Here is a 17,982-nt window from a genome sequence, read left to right as displayed (position 1 = left end):
CAGCTCGAGGAAGCGGGAGGAGCTGCTTTATTCAGGCTTTCACCTCCTCCTCTTCCTCTATCCCTCCTTCTCTACGACTCCCCTCCTCTGCTCCCTTCACCTCTCCTCTTCTTCTTCTTTCCTCTTCCCTCCCTCTCCTCCTCATCTCTTATCCTCCATGCTAAAAGACAGATTCCTTTTAGATGAAAAGTCAACACCAGTAAATCCGTTAAAAGCTCATAGATGTGTGTATCATTACAGCTCATGGAATCAGTGGTCACATCATTTACTGAGGTAAAAGTACTGCAGCTCATAAAGTATCCAAAGTAAAAGTACTGCAGCTCATAAAGTATCCAAAGTAAAAGTACTGCAGCTCATTAAGTATCCAAAGTAAAAGTACTGCAGCTCATAAAGTATCCAAAGTAAAAGTACTGCAGCTCATTAAGTATCAAAAGTAAAAGTACTGCAGCTCATAAAGTATCCAAAGTAAAAGTACTGCAGCTCATTAAGTATCAAAAGTAAAAGTACTGCAGCTCATAAAGTACCCAAAGTAAAAGTACCGCAGCTCATTAAGTATCAAAAGTAAAAGTACTGCAGCTCATAAAGTATCCAAAGTAAAAGTACTGCAGCTCATAAAGTATCCAAAGTAAAAGTACTGCAGCTCATTAAGTATCCAAAGTAAAAGTACTGCAGCTCATTAAGTATCAAAAGTAAAAGTACTGCAGCTCATAAAGTATCCAAAGTAAAAGTACTGCAGCTCATAAAGTATCCAAAGTAAAAGTACTGCAGCTCATAAAGTATCAAAAGTAAAAGTACTGCAGCTCATAAAGTATCCAAAGTAAAAGTACCGCAGCTCATAAAGTATCAAAAGTAAAAGTACCGCAGCTCATAAAGTATCTAAAATAAAAGTACTGCAGTTCATGTACCTCAAGTATCTAAAGGAAAAGTACTGCAGCTCATGTACCTCAAGTATCTAAAGGAAAAGTACTGCAGCTCATAAAGTATCAAAAGTAAAAGTACTGCAGCTCATAAAGTATCAAAAGTAAAAGTACTGCAGCTCATAAAGTATTTAAAGTAAAAGTACTGCAGTTCATGTACCTCAAGTATCAAAAGTAAAAGTACTGCAGCTCATAAAGTATCAAAAGTAAAAGTACTGCAGCTCATAAAGTATCAAAAGTAAAAGTACTGCAGTTCATGTACCTCAAGTATCTAAAGGAAAAGTACAGCAGCTCATATACCTCGAGTATTTGAAGGAAAAGTACTACAGCTCATAAAATATCAAAAATAAGAGTACTGCAGCTCATGTACCTCAAGTATCTAAAGGAAAAGTACTGCAGCTCATAAAGTATCTAAAGGAAAAGTACTGCAGCTCATGTACCTCGAGTATTTGAAGGAAAAGTACTACAGCTCATAAAATATCAAAAATAAGAGTACTGCAGCTCATGTACCTCAAGTATCTAAAGGAAAAGTACTGCAGCTCATAAAGTATCAAAGTCTTACTCCTGCAGTAAAATGTCTCCTGTGACTGATTTATTCATATATAACATCACATTATTAAAACAGACAGTTTCAAACCTGCTCATTTTATTTCCACTTTATGTTACTTTATACTTCTACTGCACTCATGGGTGGATCATGAGACAGTGGACCCCTGGGCACAGATATGCAAAGGGCCCCACCACCTCTGCTACACAGGAGGAAGACACACAGACTCTGTGTGGGTTTGCATCTTTTTGTAGTAGTTGCTTTGTATTCATTTTATGTCTCCTAGTGGTTGTTTTGTATGTTTTGGTAATCATTTGTACATCTTTGAGGTAATTTTATGTCATATTGAGGTCATTTTGTGTATTTTCTGGAGGTTTTGTGTTGCTTTGTTGTCATTTTGCATCTCCTTTTGTTTGTTTTTTGTGTTTTTATGTTGTCAGTCTGATGTCTTGGAGGTATTTTGTGTCTTTTTTGGATGTTTTGTGGTAGTTTGGGTCCCTTTGAAGTAATTTTGTGTCTTTTTATAGTCATGTTGTGTCTCTCTGAGATTGTTTTGCCAATTTTTGTGGTTATTTTGTGTCTCTTTGCAGTTCCTTTGCATCTCTTCGTAGTCATTTTGTGTCTCTTGTGTATGCAGTTTCTGGAAAAGGCAAAAAAAAAAGGTAGTGGCCAGTGCAAAGTTCCCTCACCACTGGGTGTCACAGCAGCAGTGCTGGGTCTAACCTGTGTAACGGCAGCAACAGAAAGTTTGCTGATCCAGCAGGGAGTTGGGGCCGTCCAGGCTGTCAGAGTTAAAGTTTGCACTGGCAGAATTTGACTTGCCGTGAGCTCTTTTTTAGCAGAGGGCTAAACTATTAGCGACATTTTCTCTCAATCTCTGAAACACTTTGCTGATGCTGACATGTTTTGTTTTTTTGTCAGACTCTCTTTGATGAGCCCATCTTCCTTTCTTGGGTTGCTTTGCAGGATTCTCTGCATTTGAATCAGACTTGCACCATCTGAAGGAACGTTCATGCACATCTGTATTTGTAGAGCAGCCAATAGGAATGCCCCTCTCTCTGAAATGACCTGTGATTGGCCAAAGTCTCCTGTCAGGGATTAGATTTTCTAAAGCCTGAAACCAGAGCCTGCATCACTGCATCAGACTGAGGCCCTTTATTTTGCTTTTATTTACTTTATCTGCAGTGATGTTATGAGGAAGACTACATCTCCCAGCATGCCTCACAGGAACACTGCTGTCCCATAACTTTGGCAACCCAACACAGTTAAGTAATCAAAGTATCATCAGTTACATCTTAACTAACTCCTTAAACTCCTGTTGACCAGTGAAGTGACCGATAGTGATGTAACTGATGACCTTTGACCCCGGCAGGCTTGCTGCCTTAACAGCTCCATTATTGGTCCATTAAAGCTGAATATGACGCTGCAAACTGTGTGTGTGTGTGTGTGTGTGTGTGTGTGTGTGTGTGTGTGTGTGTGTGTGTGTGTGTTGGCTGTAACTCAACCCTAACATGGGAAGCTCCTCCAACATCTGAGAACCATTACTGCTATCACACACACACACACACACACACACACACACACACACACGCACACACGCAGGTCTCTCCGGGTTTTCTGACTCATGGATCAACATGCAGAGAACTGAGTCAGCACTTTTCCCTTCCATCCTTCCTTCACTCCTTCTTCCCTCCTTCCCTCTTTCCTCCTCTGTCTCAGTTCTCATGATTTCATCTCCTCAAGTGTGTTTGTGTTTCTGACGTAAAAACTGTTCACATTTGGCAGGAGAGTCTTATCACTGGGACACACACACACACACACACACACACACACACACACACACACACACACACATACAAAGTGAACACACAATTTAGTGCAACCTCCTCTCCTCAGTTCATTCCCTTTCCTCTTCTCTCCTTGTCTCCTCTCCTTTCTTCTTCTTTCCTCTCCTTTCCTTCCTCTTTTCTCATTGTTTTTCTTCTTGTTTCCTTTCCCTTTCTTTCCTCTCATCTCCTCTCCTTGTCTCCTCTCTCCTGTCTCCTTTTGCTCCCCTCTCCATTCTCCTCAGTTTCCTCCTCTTCTTTTCCACTTCTTTCCTCTCTTTGTCTCCTCTCCTCTTTTCACTATTTCATCTCCTCCCCTTTCTTATTATTTCCTTTCCTCTTTTATCATTGTTATCTTTCCTCTTTTTCCTTTCCTTTCCTTTCCTTTTCTTTCCTCTCCTCTTTACTCAATGTTTCCTCTCCTTGTTTCCTTTCCCTGTCTTTCCTCTCCTCCCCTCTCCTTGTATCTCCTTCTTTGCTCTCCTCGTTTTTCATTTTGCACTCTTCGTGTTTCTTTTCCCTGTCTTTCCCCTTCTCCCCATTCCTTTTCTCCTCTCCTTTATTCTCCTTTCCTCTCCTCGTCTTTCCTGCCATTGGTTCCTTTCCTTGTCTCCATTCCTTTATTCTCCTTTCCTCTCCTCTTCTTTCCTCCCTTTGTTTCCTTCCCTTACCTCTTTTCTCATTGTTTCATCTTCTTGTTTCCTCTCCTCTTTTCTCCTTCGTACCTCTCCTTGTTTCCTTGTTTCCTCTTTGAGATGCAAAACAAACTTCTGCAGAAACCTGACCTCTGTATGTGTGAGTGCGCGCGCATGTGTGTGTGTGTGTGTGTTGCGGGGAATGAAAAGGGTCCAATTTCAGCCAGAAAACGGTTTCTCTCTCTGTATGTGGAAATATTCTTGGAAACTACCAGAACCTTTTCCAACATAAATAAGACTGCAGCTGTCCACACACACACACACACACACACACACACACACACACACACACACACACAGTAATGCACAGGACTGAAAGTAATCTACAACAATTACAGATTTTGCTACAGAGCTTTAAAGTGGAGCTGCAGTTTGTCCTGAGGGCGGAGCTGCAGGAAAAGGTCATATTAAATATTAGAGGAGTCTCCAACGATTCAGCGTTTAACATTGTTGGATCCACGATGGACAGTTTACTCCTCATTGTCTTCCTCTTTGTCACAACCTGATGCATACATTACCCACAATGCAACTCAACTGCTGACAGAATCATATGTTATTCCACTAGCAGCTTCAAGTTCTTCTTAAAACTTTAAAGGTTTTATGACTTGTTGTTCGATCACATCTGAAATGATTTTAAAAAGCAGGCAAGACATGAAAACAAAAACCTTTAAAAGAACTGATAAAAGCACTTTGGTGCATAGTGTTTAGAGTTTAAATGGATTTAAAACTCAAGTAAAATCAGGAAAGGCTCTCCAATAAAAGAAGGGACTTAAAAGCGATCACTGACTCAGTTGACCTGATTTCCTCGGGCAGATTGTTCCAGAGCCTTGGGGCCCTGACAGCAAACACTCTGTCCCCTTTAGTTTTCAGCCAGGCCTCTGGAACAGACAAAAGACCTCTGCTGCCCGAGGACCTCAAAGTACGTCCTGGCATGTTCGTCACTAAGAGTTTAGAGATATAGCTGTGAGAGAGACCATTAACAGTAATCAGTAAAATCATAAAATCTCTTCTAACACACTCATGGCAGCTGAATTCTGTCCAGTCTGGAGTCGATTAATAGATTTTTGATTCAGGTGGGAAAAGAGACTGCTGCAGTGATTTCAGGTGTGAAGAGATGAAGGTGTGCTAAATGGTCTCTGTGTCTGTAAAAGTTAAAATGGATCGTACTTTTGAAATATTCCTAAGATGATGAAAGCTTTGTGAGGTGGTGCTCAAAACTGACTGTCAAACCAGACTCCCAAGATTCCTTTGGTCGTAATTGCTTTCACGCCAAACGAACGATGCCAAAGTCCACTTGGAAACGAACTGAGACTCTCTTTTTCAGGCGACAAATGCAGCACAGTCTAACTAAACCACACCACACAAGTTAGGTATGAAAATGACACAAAACTACTCACTTTGGAAAGATATTTGATAATTATTGTGATATATTTAAACAGTGCATATGCTCACACTGGTCTGTAAGAAAATGAGAAATAGTTGGGTTACGTGTTCCTCCTTAAAAACTAAACACCAGAGTTAACTGTAGTTCTAAATGAAGGACAGTTGGGTTCGATAAGTCCAACACAAACACACATATTTTTTATTGAAATGAATGTAATTATTAAATGAATGCTGTTTCAGAGTAAATGCATTAGTTTTGTCAGCATCATCAGCTGCAGTTCTTACTGACCTGAAGGCTGTAGCAGCTCATAAAAGCAGAGATGTGGCTCCCTCTTGTGGACCACACAGGAAACAACACCTCTGCAGACCGACCTGTTCATAATTCAACCTTTTTAGCCTGAGATTACTGTTATTATTTTATAATTTAATCCCATTTTTATACATTCTTAGTTGTTTTGTTTGGTGTGTTTGTGAGTTTTTTAAATGCGATAAAAGAAACTGAAAACAAAACACACCCTGTGGTTTATTTTTCATACTATTAAAATCATATTTTAATTGATTTGACTTCGGTGTAGGTCTGTTATTTTATGTTCTTGTGTAGATGTGTCTCTGTTAGAGAGCACTGGTGTCAGACAGACAGACAGACAGACAGACAACGGGTTTCATGTTACCCAGCAGCAGTTCAGTGTCACCTCCTGCAGAGTTGGCCCAGTTCACAGTTTAACTCAGATGGGACAGACAGACTGCAGGACCACAGCTACTGAGACTGGATTTGTTTCTGGATCTGGTCTAATGTGGACCAGGTTTAGTGAGCACTAGGACCAGACCTGGTGTCTCACTGAATCAGAGTGTTTTGTTTTCTACTCTGGAACAGATGATGATGATGAAGGACAAAGTGTGTTTCTTTTCTGGAAACTGATCTGGATCACCTCTCTGCTGCAGTTTCTGTTTAAACTGGACTATCAGCTGAATCAGAGCCATTCTGAGCCGAGCCGGGCCAACGCTGAACATCTGAAGAAACAGGTTTTTATCTCATACAGTATATTATACATTATACATACAGTATATAACATTCATAGACTTATTTCTGTGCTTATTTTATGAGGTGAATGAACAGTGAATGTCCTAATCTATGTGACTGTCCATCTTATCCACATTAAAGACAATCACAACCATGTGCAGCAGGCTGGTCAGGACAAGTGCTAACATGCTCTCATTAACAATGCTAACATTTGCCAATTAGCACTAAACACAAAGTACAGCTGAGGCTGCACCAGAACATGTCACAGCCAAAGTACTGTGCACACTAACATGTTGACCTGACAATGGCGCTACATTAAAAGTCAGAGGATCACCAAATTTATTACAGTACATCCTGAAGGGAACATGAATGTCTAAACATTTCAAGGAAATCCATACAGTACTTCAGATATTTAATCTAGAACCACAACTGCAAAGCTTGTGGTTCAGTCGATGTTAAGATCTTAAACTGGATCAGTAAAAACTTTGACCTGCTGTTGGAAATCCAAAGCTTTGCTATATGACTAAATAACCAAAAACTACATTCCCATCAGCCTTAGCTGTACCAAATGTTAGCAAACTACAGCCCAGTCGCCACAGGAAAAACTGTTGGCATTCTACATATCTGCAAACCACGACTACATTACATTTGCACATTTCATACGTATGATTTCAGCATTTCTAAAGTGAGCATATGAGCTGACTTTGTCATCAGGAGGTGGAGGGGATGATGGATGGTGTGACACCTAGGTGAGACATCTGCCAGGCTGCAGACCACTATTTGAGACCTTCGAACAACAAAATTTTTAGCCCCCAAATATGGGTATTGGTTCGGGCACTTGTCACTGCGTTCTCAGTGAGTTTTTAGCCACCCAACATGGGTGTTCTTTGGCAAGTTGTTGCTATTGTGTGTTTTTAGGCATCTGTCACTGCATTTCCAGCAACTTTTTAGGCACCAAACATGGGTGATTTTTTCGGCACCCGTCACCAAACATTGGTATTATCTGGCAACCTGTTGCTTTTTTCCCCAGTGGCTTTTTGGCCCTCAAATGTGGGTGTTTTTAAGGCGCTTGTCACTGTATTTCCAGCAACATTTTAGGCACCAAATGTAGGACGACTTGTAGGGCATCAAACATGGGTATTTATTTGGAAACCTTTTCGTTGTTTTTCTGGTGGCTTTTTTGCCTCCAGATGTGGGTGTTTTCTGGCACCCGTCACTGCATTTCCAGTAACTTTTTCGGCACCAAAATGTAGGTGTTTTTTTTTTTGAAAGCCTTTGCTGTGTTTCCTGCGGCTTTTTAGTCGCTAAACATGATGGTTTTTAACTGTCACTGCATTTCCAGCGACTTGTTAGGCACTAAAAGTGAGTGTTTTTTTAGCGTCCCATCTCTGTCTGTCCTGTGGCTTTTTACTCTCTCTTACATCACTCTTGTGATGTTTTGTGGTGACCCTTTGCTGTTTTTCTAGCTTGGATAGTGCCATGAAAAGTGTTTTTTTTTTTACAGAGACATCACTGCTTTTTGAGCCCCTAAAACCAGGTGTTTTAAGCCAAAACTTAATCATAATCATGTAGTGTTTGTGCCTAAACCTAACTGCACGTTAACCACAGTGTTGTTGAAAGGTAAAGTTTCAACGTATCACCTACATAATGATGTGCAAATTTAATGTAGCCATGGTTTCCAGAAACACACAATACCAACATTTTTTCTGGGTTGCTTGCTAAAGATGGTGAATATGGTAAACATGCCTACTGAACATACGCATGTTAACATTGCTGTAGATGTTTTTAAGATATAATTGAGATTTAACTCCACCTACTCTGTTATTTTCTGTGTGCCTCACCCTGGATCGTTACATCTACTCCAAATATCATCCTTTCACTCATCTTGCAGGTTCACTCCAACCCTGTCCAGTCAGGTCTAGTCAGGTCTAGTCATGCAGTCCCTGACTCAGGAGATCCAGAGTTTCTCCCGGACGCGACTGAGGAAGCAGTGCACCCGGGTCACGTCACTGAGCGGCCGTCGCATCATTGAGACCTGGAAGGGTTCAACCATCACTGTGGTTGAAGACCCCGTCCCCCCAGAGAAGGTGGTGGGATACGTCCCGGACACTTCCTGGGACCTGCAGGTCGGCGTCATCAAGCCCTTCCTGCTGATGGGTGAGTCAGTGCCACACATAATGACAGAATGACTGAACAACACAATAAACAACCGTCAGAGTTCTGTCACTGCCCCCGACATCAGAAAGTCCACCTTCAGACATCTTTGATTTGATTTGTGTTAGACAGGTGGTGGATAGGGAGATATTTGAGCACACTGCACTAAGCGTCTGTGATGTCACAGATCTAGTTCCCGTAAAACTAATCAGTACAGTTTGTCATGACGTCTAAATCATAATTCCGATCAGGCCAACAATCATAAACTAACTAGCTAACCAGCCAACTGATAGTTAACTGAAAACCTTGGGGCTTGGCCCAGGTAGCAGCCGCTGCAGTCGATGGATGGGTCCACCTCCTCCCCCTGCTCTGTCCTGGAAGTCACCTTCAGTCCACCAACACTGATTACTGTCAGCTCAGAGCAGAGGGTAACATGAGCGCAGACGTGGGGGAGGCCCCGGGGACAGGTGACCCATCAGGGCTCAGTGCTGGACCATAAATGACCCCGTGACCTGAGGTAGACGCCGTGCATACACACAGCAGGGAACTCCTTTCCTCAGGTTAACGTTTTGGTTCAGCACCCTGGACAGCGTCTTGTGCCAAACAAAGACAGTAATTCACCGTGTGTGTGTGTGTGTGTGTGTGTGTGTGTGTGTGTGTGTGTGTGTGTGTGTGTGTGTGTGTAGGTTCTCAGGATGCTGCACATGACTTTGGCACTCTGAGAAAACACAAGGTGAGATTCTTTTCCTTTTCAGATCTATAAAACAACCGTCTTTCTACAGACTAATCAGCCGTGGCTTTGGTTTCTGCAGAGCACTAATGAGCTCTCAGACACAGGTTGAAGTTGTTTATTTGTTTATTTAACAGGGACCATACAGGTAAACACTGTCACAAAAGGATGCAACAGATTTCATGCTAATTTGCAGCCCCCGTCCCTGGTTTAGTCCTTTAATCTGGATAAAAGCAGCCAAACAGAAGCACAGAAGTGAATCCAATTAAAATGTATTCAGTGTTCACATCACTGTGAGTCAAATACATAATTTAGCAGGGATTCATTTCAAGAGTCTGTTTAGCCAAATAAACCTGATTCATGGAGCAGATTAACCAACATATGAAGAAATACAGGTGATAATTAAAACAGACCTCTCAGGGTGAAGCTAATGAGCCAACTCACTGTTTCCACAGAGACATTATACTTGTTATTTACATGACCCAAAGCATGATGGGAGTCCCACAGCAAAAACTCAAATCATATGTATCCTAAATTGAAATTAGAAGGAAGGAATAAAGGAAAAAAAACAATGATAAAAAGGGATCTTCAGAAAAACCTGTAATTAGTGTAATTAGTAAATTCATCCTTCAGCCCTTCGTCCAGACTTGACAGAGTTTTTCTCCCCCAAAACAGAAAAAAATATCCTCTCAATCGTGAGTGCAAACCTTAAAACTTTGGCGGGAAACTGAACTTATTTAACAGTGATGTACTGTAAGAAAGCAGCAACCTGCAGAACTGAGAAATGAAGCCAACGCGGAACTGCCAAAAACTGCAGTTCCTCTAACGGCCACTTGAGGCTGGCTCCGAGAGCGAGTCAAGTCAAACTTAACATCGTGCTTTTGATGCACAAGAAAATAAGTAAATAAGAGGTGTTTTACCAATGTTGTGAGCAGAAACTGCAAAAACAGAAGTATATTTTGAAAAGACACAATGCATGTAACACATGCACAATGCAATTGGTGAGTTGGGATGAGAACATATGGAACACAGAGGGGCAAAAACTAACATAACACATAACTCACCTTTTTAAATGTCATCATGGCTTAAAGTTTTGCATAATTAAGGGTGGGCTGCTTTGACTGCTCCACCCCTCACTCCTCCACAGCTCTAGCCTGGAAATCCAGACCCAAATCTAGAAAGATTTAGGGTCTGGCTATGAGTAATGCAAATGGCCCAACTCGAGGGGTGGCACCAAGCATGCATTTGTAAATATCACTGCACGCAACTGGAAAACACTACGACCAATCAGAACAATACACGGGGTGAAGTATATGCTTAGCTACCAGCAAAGGAAAGACTCGAGCGCCGTCTTCTGTTCCTCTTTTAGAGAAAAAGCCAAGTCTAACTCGTTCACTGTAGCGGCCAAAGCCGTTTCAAACAACTGATGTTCATCCGTAGCCATCTTGCAATGTTTACTGACTGATTCCGGACTTCGTCGTCGCAGCGCTGTCGTCATCTGTTTAGCTCGGCTCTGGCCCGCCTATATCAGATACACCGATGTGATTGGTGCAGCTTGGCTCCAACGACATAGGTAATGAGCATCATTACTGATTGCCAGAGTGACTCGCTGAGCAAATTCAAATTGTGCTCTCACGAGAACTCAGGATTTCCAGAGTACCACAGCTCCACCCTCTCATCCAAATATGGTCACTTTTGGCTAATAAAAACCCAAGACGTTGACTCTGAAATGCCAAACTTAAGGCTTCAAAATTGGAGTCCACAAACCAAGAGGTGACATTACAGTGGCTACATCCATTATTTTTTTTACAGTCTATGACTAGCAAAGATAAGAAGTGGACCTTTAGTCGCCGCTGACCTTCACTGTGAGCGTTCAGTTCATATTTGTCAGATGACGTCATGATTATAAAATAATGATTTGTTCAGCCGGTGGTCTCTCCCACTCCTCAGAGGGTGACAGCTGTGATGCATTTTTATTTGTTTGCCAACTGAAAGAGGGTGAAGAAGAGGAGATTTAGATGTTTTCATGATGTTTTCATGGCGGATAGAAAACTCAAAATGACTAATGTGGATGCAGATTTTATTCACACGAAAACAGAGTATCAGAATAAAGACAGCCTGATGTAGATGTAGCTTCAGACTTTTAATGATTTTGTCAAAAGGTTGAAAATAAAGAGAGAGGAAAGTGAGCAAGGAGAACTGAGATGAAATATAAAGATACTGCTATACAGCTATGAACATCAAAGTGAAGTCTCTTCCTCTTCCTCTTCAGGTGTCTCACATCCTGAACGTGGCCTTCGGGGTGGAGAATGTGTTTCCTGATCTGTTCATCTATAAGACCGTCAGTATTCTGGATCATCCTGACACTGATGTGCTGCTTTACCTGCAGGACTGTTGTGACTTCATCCAGCAGGCTCGCGCTGAGGTAACACTTAAGATTAAATCAATCAATTTATTATTCATTCATTCATTCATTCATTCATTCATTCATTCATTCATTGCACTAATACCCAAAGAGTGATAGAGAACAATGATATAAGACAGAGAGAGGCAGCAAAGCCTCACATTAAAGGAGCTTGAATTGTGTTGTGTAAGTGTTTTGGCTTTTTTTCTCCCTTAAGATGATATTAAACATTAATCACTTTAAAAACTGACTTTCAGCGATTGGCCTTGACTGTCTAAGCTCTGCTGTTAACTTACAACAGAACATGAATCCTCTTCAAACATCCTGTCTGCAAACACAGCGAGAGATGTCTCACCCTGCAGAAAAAAATGTTCCCATCTCCAAGCCGATCTCTCGTGTTGCTGTTGCACGTTTCACTTCACCGTGGACGATCATTACTGAAAAGAGAATCTGACCGGCTTTAATATTGTTGTTAACACGAGTAAGAAGAGACAGGAACTTTAAAGTACTGGAAACTAACTAAATAAAGGAGGTGAGAGCTGCTGCAGCTCAGGTGAAACCAAATGACCGGATCAAGTCCAACAACAGGAAGCAATCCCATGAGGCCAAAGGATTATGGGAAGAAGGAGACAGATGTAAGGGCCTTAAAATGAGGGTTGACATGTGACACATGTTTGGACATCTCCTCTCCTTCTCTCCTCTCCTCTCTTTTAAATAATAGATGCTTAGTTTTGTTCATGTTTTATTAAATCTGCACACAGATCAGATCTCAGTGTCATACAAGCTTTTAGCGGTGAAGCCTGCAGCTCACCTTAACATGACACCACACACACACACACACACACACACACACACACACACACACACACACACACACACACACACACACACCACGCGTGCGCGGCAAGTCATTAGGCAGTCATTAGGGGTGTATGATTACAGGAAGTGTGTGTGTTCATTATGAAATGTTTCTGTGTGTGTGTATGGGGTAACTCCAGCCCTGATAATCAAACTGATGCTTTTACTTTGAAAAGTAGGGTCAGATTACCCAGCAGGCCATCTGGCTGGTAATGACACTCACATATTGACGCTGTCATGACAACAGCAGCATTATGTGACTACGTTCATGGCTACAGTACAGATACATAAACTGGTGGGCATGCTGAATGTGTTTGTGCCACAGTTTTAATAACACAATTTACAGCTACGGTTTTGTGAAAATGTCCTGAAATTGTACCTGCATATACCTCAAACAACTCAACCCAAATTTCAAGTCATGCTTTGCTCAAATTTGTGGGTATTGTTCTGAAGTTTTGGGTTCTTTCAAGACAAAAGTTTGGTCCAAAACCCAGCCAAATACTTGTGACCCTAAGTATTTATTTATTTATTCAACCAAATTTTTTGGCAGCAGGCTGAGCACAGCACCCCACGTCCCTCTCCCCAGCAATGCTTTCCAGCTTCTCCTGGGATCCCGAGGCGTTCCCAGGCCAGATGAGATATAATCCCTCCAGCGTGTTCTGGGTCTGCCCAGGGGCCTCCTACCAGTCGACGTGCCTGAAACACCTCTAACAGGAGGCGCCCAGGAGGATCCTTTTGACGTGAAGGAGCAGCGGCTCTACTCGGAGCTCCCTACGGATGTCCGAGCTCCTCCCCCTATCTCTAAGCCTAAGCCCAGACACCCCACGAAGGAAACTCATTTCAGCAGCTTGTATCGGCGATCTCATTCTTTCGGTCACTACCCAGAGCTCGTGACCATAGGTGAGGGTTGGGACGTAGATGGACCAGTAAATCACCAGCTTGGCTCAGCTACATCTTCACCCCGACAGTCTGGCACAGCACCTGCATCACTGCAGAAGCTGCAACAAACCGCAGATCCATCTCATGCTCCATTCTTCCCTCACTCCTGAACAAGACGCTGAGATACCTAAACTCCCATAGTTGAGGCAGGAACTCCCCCAACCCAGAGGGGACAATCCACTGTTTTCCGGCAGAGAACCATGGCCAGAGGTGCTGACTTTCATCCTGACCACTTCACACTCGGCTGCAAACCGCCCCAGTGCATGCTGGAGGTCATGGTGGGATGAAGCCAACAGAACCACATCATCTGCGAAAAGCAGAGATGCAATTCTAAGGTCCCCAGACCGGACCCCGTCCTCCCCCTGGCTGTGCCTCAAGATCCTGTCCATGAAAATCACAAACAGGATCGGTGACAAGGGACCAAGATGAAAGTGCTGATGCCGAGTTATGCGAGCAAAAACATTTTTAGATCAACCAAACAACTAAGACTTTTTTAGGCAGCCAAAATGTTACAATTAAATTTCATGAACTGAAAACACACTGAAATAAGAACAGCTATGGCTATGCCTACACTCTGTGGATCTGGGGTTATGCCATTGTCACGTACCATCCAATGTTGTAGCGACTTTTCGATGGACAGTACCTACCTGTCACTGAAAGCAATCACACCCTTAATCATGCATAACTTTAAGCTTTATCTTTGAGTTTCTTTTATAACACAGTATTTTGATCTGGTTTTACCTGAATGTCCAGGTTTGTACACATATTATCATGACTTCTAGTGAAAATAAAATAAATGCCAACCTTGAATCTATTAACAGTCTGTCTTGGTGGAAGACTTTGACCTTTTAAGTAAAGCCCTTTGTTTTCCGTCCTCAGATGAGAAGTTTGATACCAGTTCAGTTCAGGCTGCAGCACTGTGAGGCCCAGCCTGGTAACTGGGACACAGCTGTCGTGTAAACCTTCCATGAGAAGGAAAAGAGAGGCTGTAATGGAGAAGCTAATGGACACAAACAAACAAGCCATCTATTAACTTAATAGAGGTGATAGAGGTAGTTGCGGTGTGCAGCTCAGCTCGACCAGCTGATGTTGACTGTTCTGTTGGTGTGTAGAGCCCCCTAATGTTCAGAGAGCATCGCTGCAAGTCAAGGTCAAGTTTCTTCTCATCAGCCTAGTTCCAATCAGCACTGGACCCTTCGTAGACATTAAACGCCACCTGTGACATCCCTTTAGTGTGGGCGGGCAGGAGGGTTTTAGGGCTCTTTGTGATATCACCTCAGTTGGACATTTCTGTGCACAGTAAAGTGTGAGGCTGAGTGTGCGTGTGTGTCTCTCTGCTGATAAGTAGTAACAGTTCTGTTGGACTAATGTGAAGTCAAATCCTAGCTTCATTAGACAAACAACTACACATGCTGCTGTTAGTGACTCATTATCTGTGTTTTTAGTCAAAAGGAAAATGTCATCCTGCCAACTCCTTCCATGTTTTGTTTCTTTTTTTTTTTTATTTTGAGCAGTTCTGCTGCCATATCCACATCCAAACCCAGTGCAATGTGGGTGTCCCTCTTTGTCAAAATCTGCAAAGTTGCAGACGTACAAAAAGTGTTCATAGAGATCTCAACAAGTCTGTGACGGAGCCTATAAATTTGTATATAGTCTATAGAATGTATAGACAATATATAATACAGACATTTACTGTTCTTACTTTCAGCAAAACCAAGCTGTAAAACACATCTTGCAGGTAAACATACACGTGGAGTGTTAAGCAGCTAAAGAGAAAGATACTTTCTCAGGAGTTGTTGAAGACTTAGTCTGACCCACTGGATGCAAAGTGTGGCAACACATTCTCACTCCAACCTGGTCACATAGAGAGTGTGCCAGGGCTGACGTCAAAACCCGCAAGTTTAGCATCGCGCTGGTTCCCGGAAGAGAAAGTGAATGTGATTTTTGCATTGCGTTTTGGATTAATGTCAGAAAATAAGCTCTGTGGCTAACACAAGTTTATGATACTTACAGGTTTTGTTCAGCGAGATAATCTTCACATATGAACACCTTTCATACCACATTTGAAGCTTAAATGCGATCGCCAGAAGTAAAAAGCTAATGTTAGGCTTTAACGGACTACATGACTACTCCACAGTCGCATGACTCTTGACGTCACCGCCACTAAGCTTTCAACTGATTTCGGCTGCTTTATTTTAAAAACATTGTATAATGGGGAAATCGGACTGTTTAAGCTAAATAAGAAGCTGTAATGGCGGACTGCCAGCACTCTCGCCTGTTCGGGGGTGATGACGTTTAATGTCCCCGATAGGGTTTGTAGTCGTATTGAGCAACTTGTTAGCAACCGCCTTTTTTACAACACGTACAAGCTTCAAAATTGACAAGTAGGGTATTTACTGACATGTTTTATGTCATAGAACAAAACCTGAAACTCGCTAAAGCTTTTGTTAACCACAGACCTTATTTGAGGCATTTTACCAAAATCCCATTCAAAAAACGAGACGAGAGAACCAGAAGTGCTAAAAGTGCTAACGGAGTTCCGGGTTTACTGGCACACTCTACTGACATTTGGTCATGGACTTTTCACATCCAGATACGATGTGAAAGGTACCCTGGGTGCGTTGGTGACACTGTGTCAAGTTCTGCCTGTTACATGCATTGTCTTCTTTCAAAGTACGCTTCTGTTGTCACAGGAAATGTAACGTTTACATACAGTCTCTTTCAAAATAATTTTTTTTCCCTTCAATAACAAAAGCATGTGGTTGGGTTAAGATAAAAAGGACAGGGTTCGGCTTTATAGTCTTACAGGACACAAACACCGCTCTCCTGGGTGAAAGTCGGTGTTTGTTGGACCCTTCTATCACCTCTCCTGCCCGCTCTACTTGAACTTTCGCCGCCTTAACTTTTGTTCCCTCTGCATTTCCCCCGGACACTGTGTATCTTGCTGATGTTAAAGGACACCTTGTTTTGTCGGTGTCTGACACCACAAGTCACTGGCGAAGTGTCGGATTTCGTCAAATTCGGAGTGAGACCAGGTTGATTGTGGCTGTAAGCCTGCCATTGTGATGCTGATTTAGACCGGCAGTCTCCTGTCCTTGCACTACCTGCATGTTACTGTTTCCAGTATCCCCTTCACTTTGAGAAACAACCTTAAAGCTTACAACTTACAGTAAAACAACTTGTGAACGCACATCAGAAAAGCTCAGACTCTGTTTCGCAGGACTCTTGTGCCCGATGCTGATCTCTTTTCAGACGTGGCCAATCAGAGTTGATTTGCTACATCTTTTAACTCTGGCAGCAGCATGTACCAGTGACACTGACTTCACTAATGTACAGATCTGTTCCACATCACACAAACTTCTGTGGTATCATTGTAACAGTGGCAGTAACTCAGGGGCAGTAGTAAATCAGTCCATAGGGACTTGGGTTGGGAACTGGAGGGTTGTCGGTTCAGTACAAGAGAGTGTTGGAAATAGAGCTTTTTTTGCTTCATGCATCACTGAGTAGTAATAGGAATGTGCGGGTCCTGCTGCCAATGCTGTATCCAGGTCTCTTAATTCATCCATGGTCTGTGTGATGTGTTAATTAGTTAGGTTAGAGTTTCTCTTTTCTTCTGAAGTCAATGAGTGCAGCTTTAACATTTTCTGTTTCTCCAACAGAAAGGTGTTGTGCTGGTCCACTGCAACGCTGGCGTGTCACGGGCACCAGCAATAGTCATTGGCTACCTGATGTCATGTGAAGGCCAGACCTTTGACGCTGCCCTCTCATTGGTCAAATCGGCTCGACCGGCCTCCTCCCCGAACCCTGGCTTCCTGGAACAACTGAGGAGCTTCAAAACACCTACAGTGAACGGATCCAAACACTGAAGGAGGAAGAGAAGATGATCACGGTGGTTAGACAGTTTAATAATAATAGTAATAATGATTAAATTTATTTGCATAGTACATATTAAAACCAGCATCACAGTATAAGAGCAAAATAACTTTGATTTTTAATGAGAAATATTGAATGTGACTGAAATAAGCTAAATTCAAAAGACATTTTCTCTCTTCCATTTAACTGTAGGCTTTTTATTAGACGTGCTTTAATTTGTCTTTTCCTTTGTTTTGGAGACAAAAAGACATAATTTTCTTGTCTGCGTGTTATTACTGATGATGTCTTCTTCTTCTTCTTCGTGTTTTGATGCTGTCATTCTGTCTGAGTCATCTCTGTGTTTTGTTAAATTAAATCTCTGCGGGGGAGTTTCGTCCTCTGCATTTGACCCATCCTCACTGTTTCGGAGCGGTGGGAAGCCACAAACTCCACAATGTTTTATTTCTAAAATGAATAAAAACTTAAATGACAGAAGTAAAAAATGTCTGCTGTATCTGCTCAATTTTATTACTTCGAGTATGAAACCATCCGTCATGAAGTCTCATGCACGGACAAGTGCGTGTGCTTCATCTCTGCTCAGTGGAATTCACAAGAAGAGACCAAACACAGGCACACCACTCGCATACAGAAGTAAT

The 17,982-nt window shown here is 42.2% G+C and overlaps 1 protein-coding gene across 1 annotated transcript; it reads left to right on the top strand.

Moving 5' to 3' along the window:
* The first annotated feature begins 6,098 nt into the window (after nucleotides 1-6,098).
* Nucleotides 6,099-17,982, top strand: LOC117251689 (dual specificity protein phosphatase 19-like). The gene is made up of 5 exons (XM_033618190.2): nucleotides 6,099-6,391; nucleotides 8,281-8,546; nucleotides 9,230-9,276; nucleotides 11,546-11,698; nucleotides 17,134-17,982. The coding sequence occupies exons 2-5, from the start codon at nucleotides 8,324-8,326 to the stop codon at nucleotides 17,338-17,340; spliced, it is 630 nt and encodes a 209-aa protein (XP_033474081.1). The 5' UTR covers nucleotides 6,099-6,391; nucleotides 8,281-8,323; the 3' UTR covers nucleotides 17,341-17,982.

The sequence above is a fragment of the Epinephelus lanceolatus genome, chromosome 14 (genome assembly GCF_041903045.1).
Source record: "Epinephelus lanceolatus isolate andai-2023 chromosome 14, ASM4190304v1, whole genome shotgun sequence".
Taxonomy (NCBI): Eukaryota; Metazoa; Chordata; class Actinopteri; order Perciformes; family Serranidae; genus Epinephelus; species Epinephelus lanceolatus.
The sequence above is the reverse complement of the archived record's forward strand: the minus strand, read 5'-3'. Positions and strand labels throughout refer to the sequence as shown.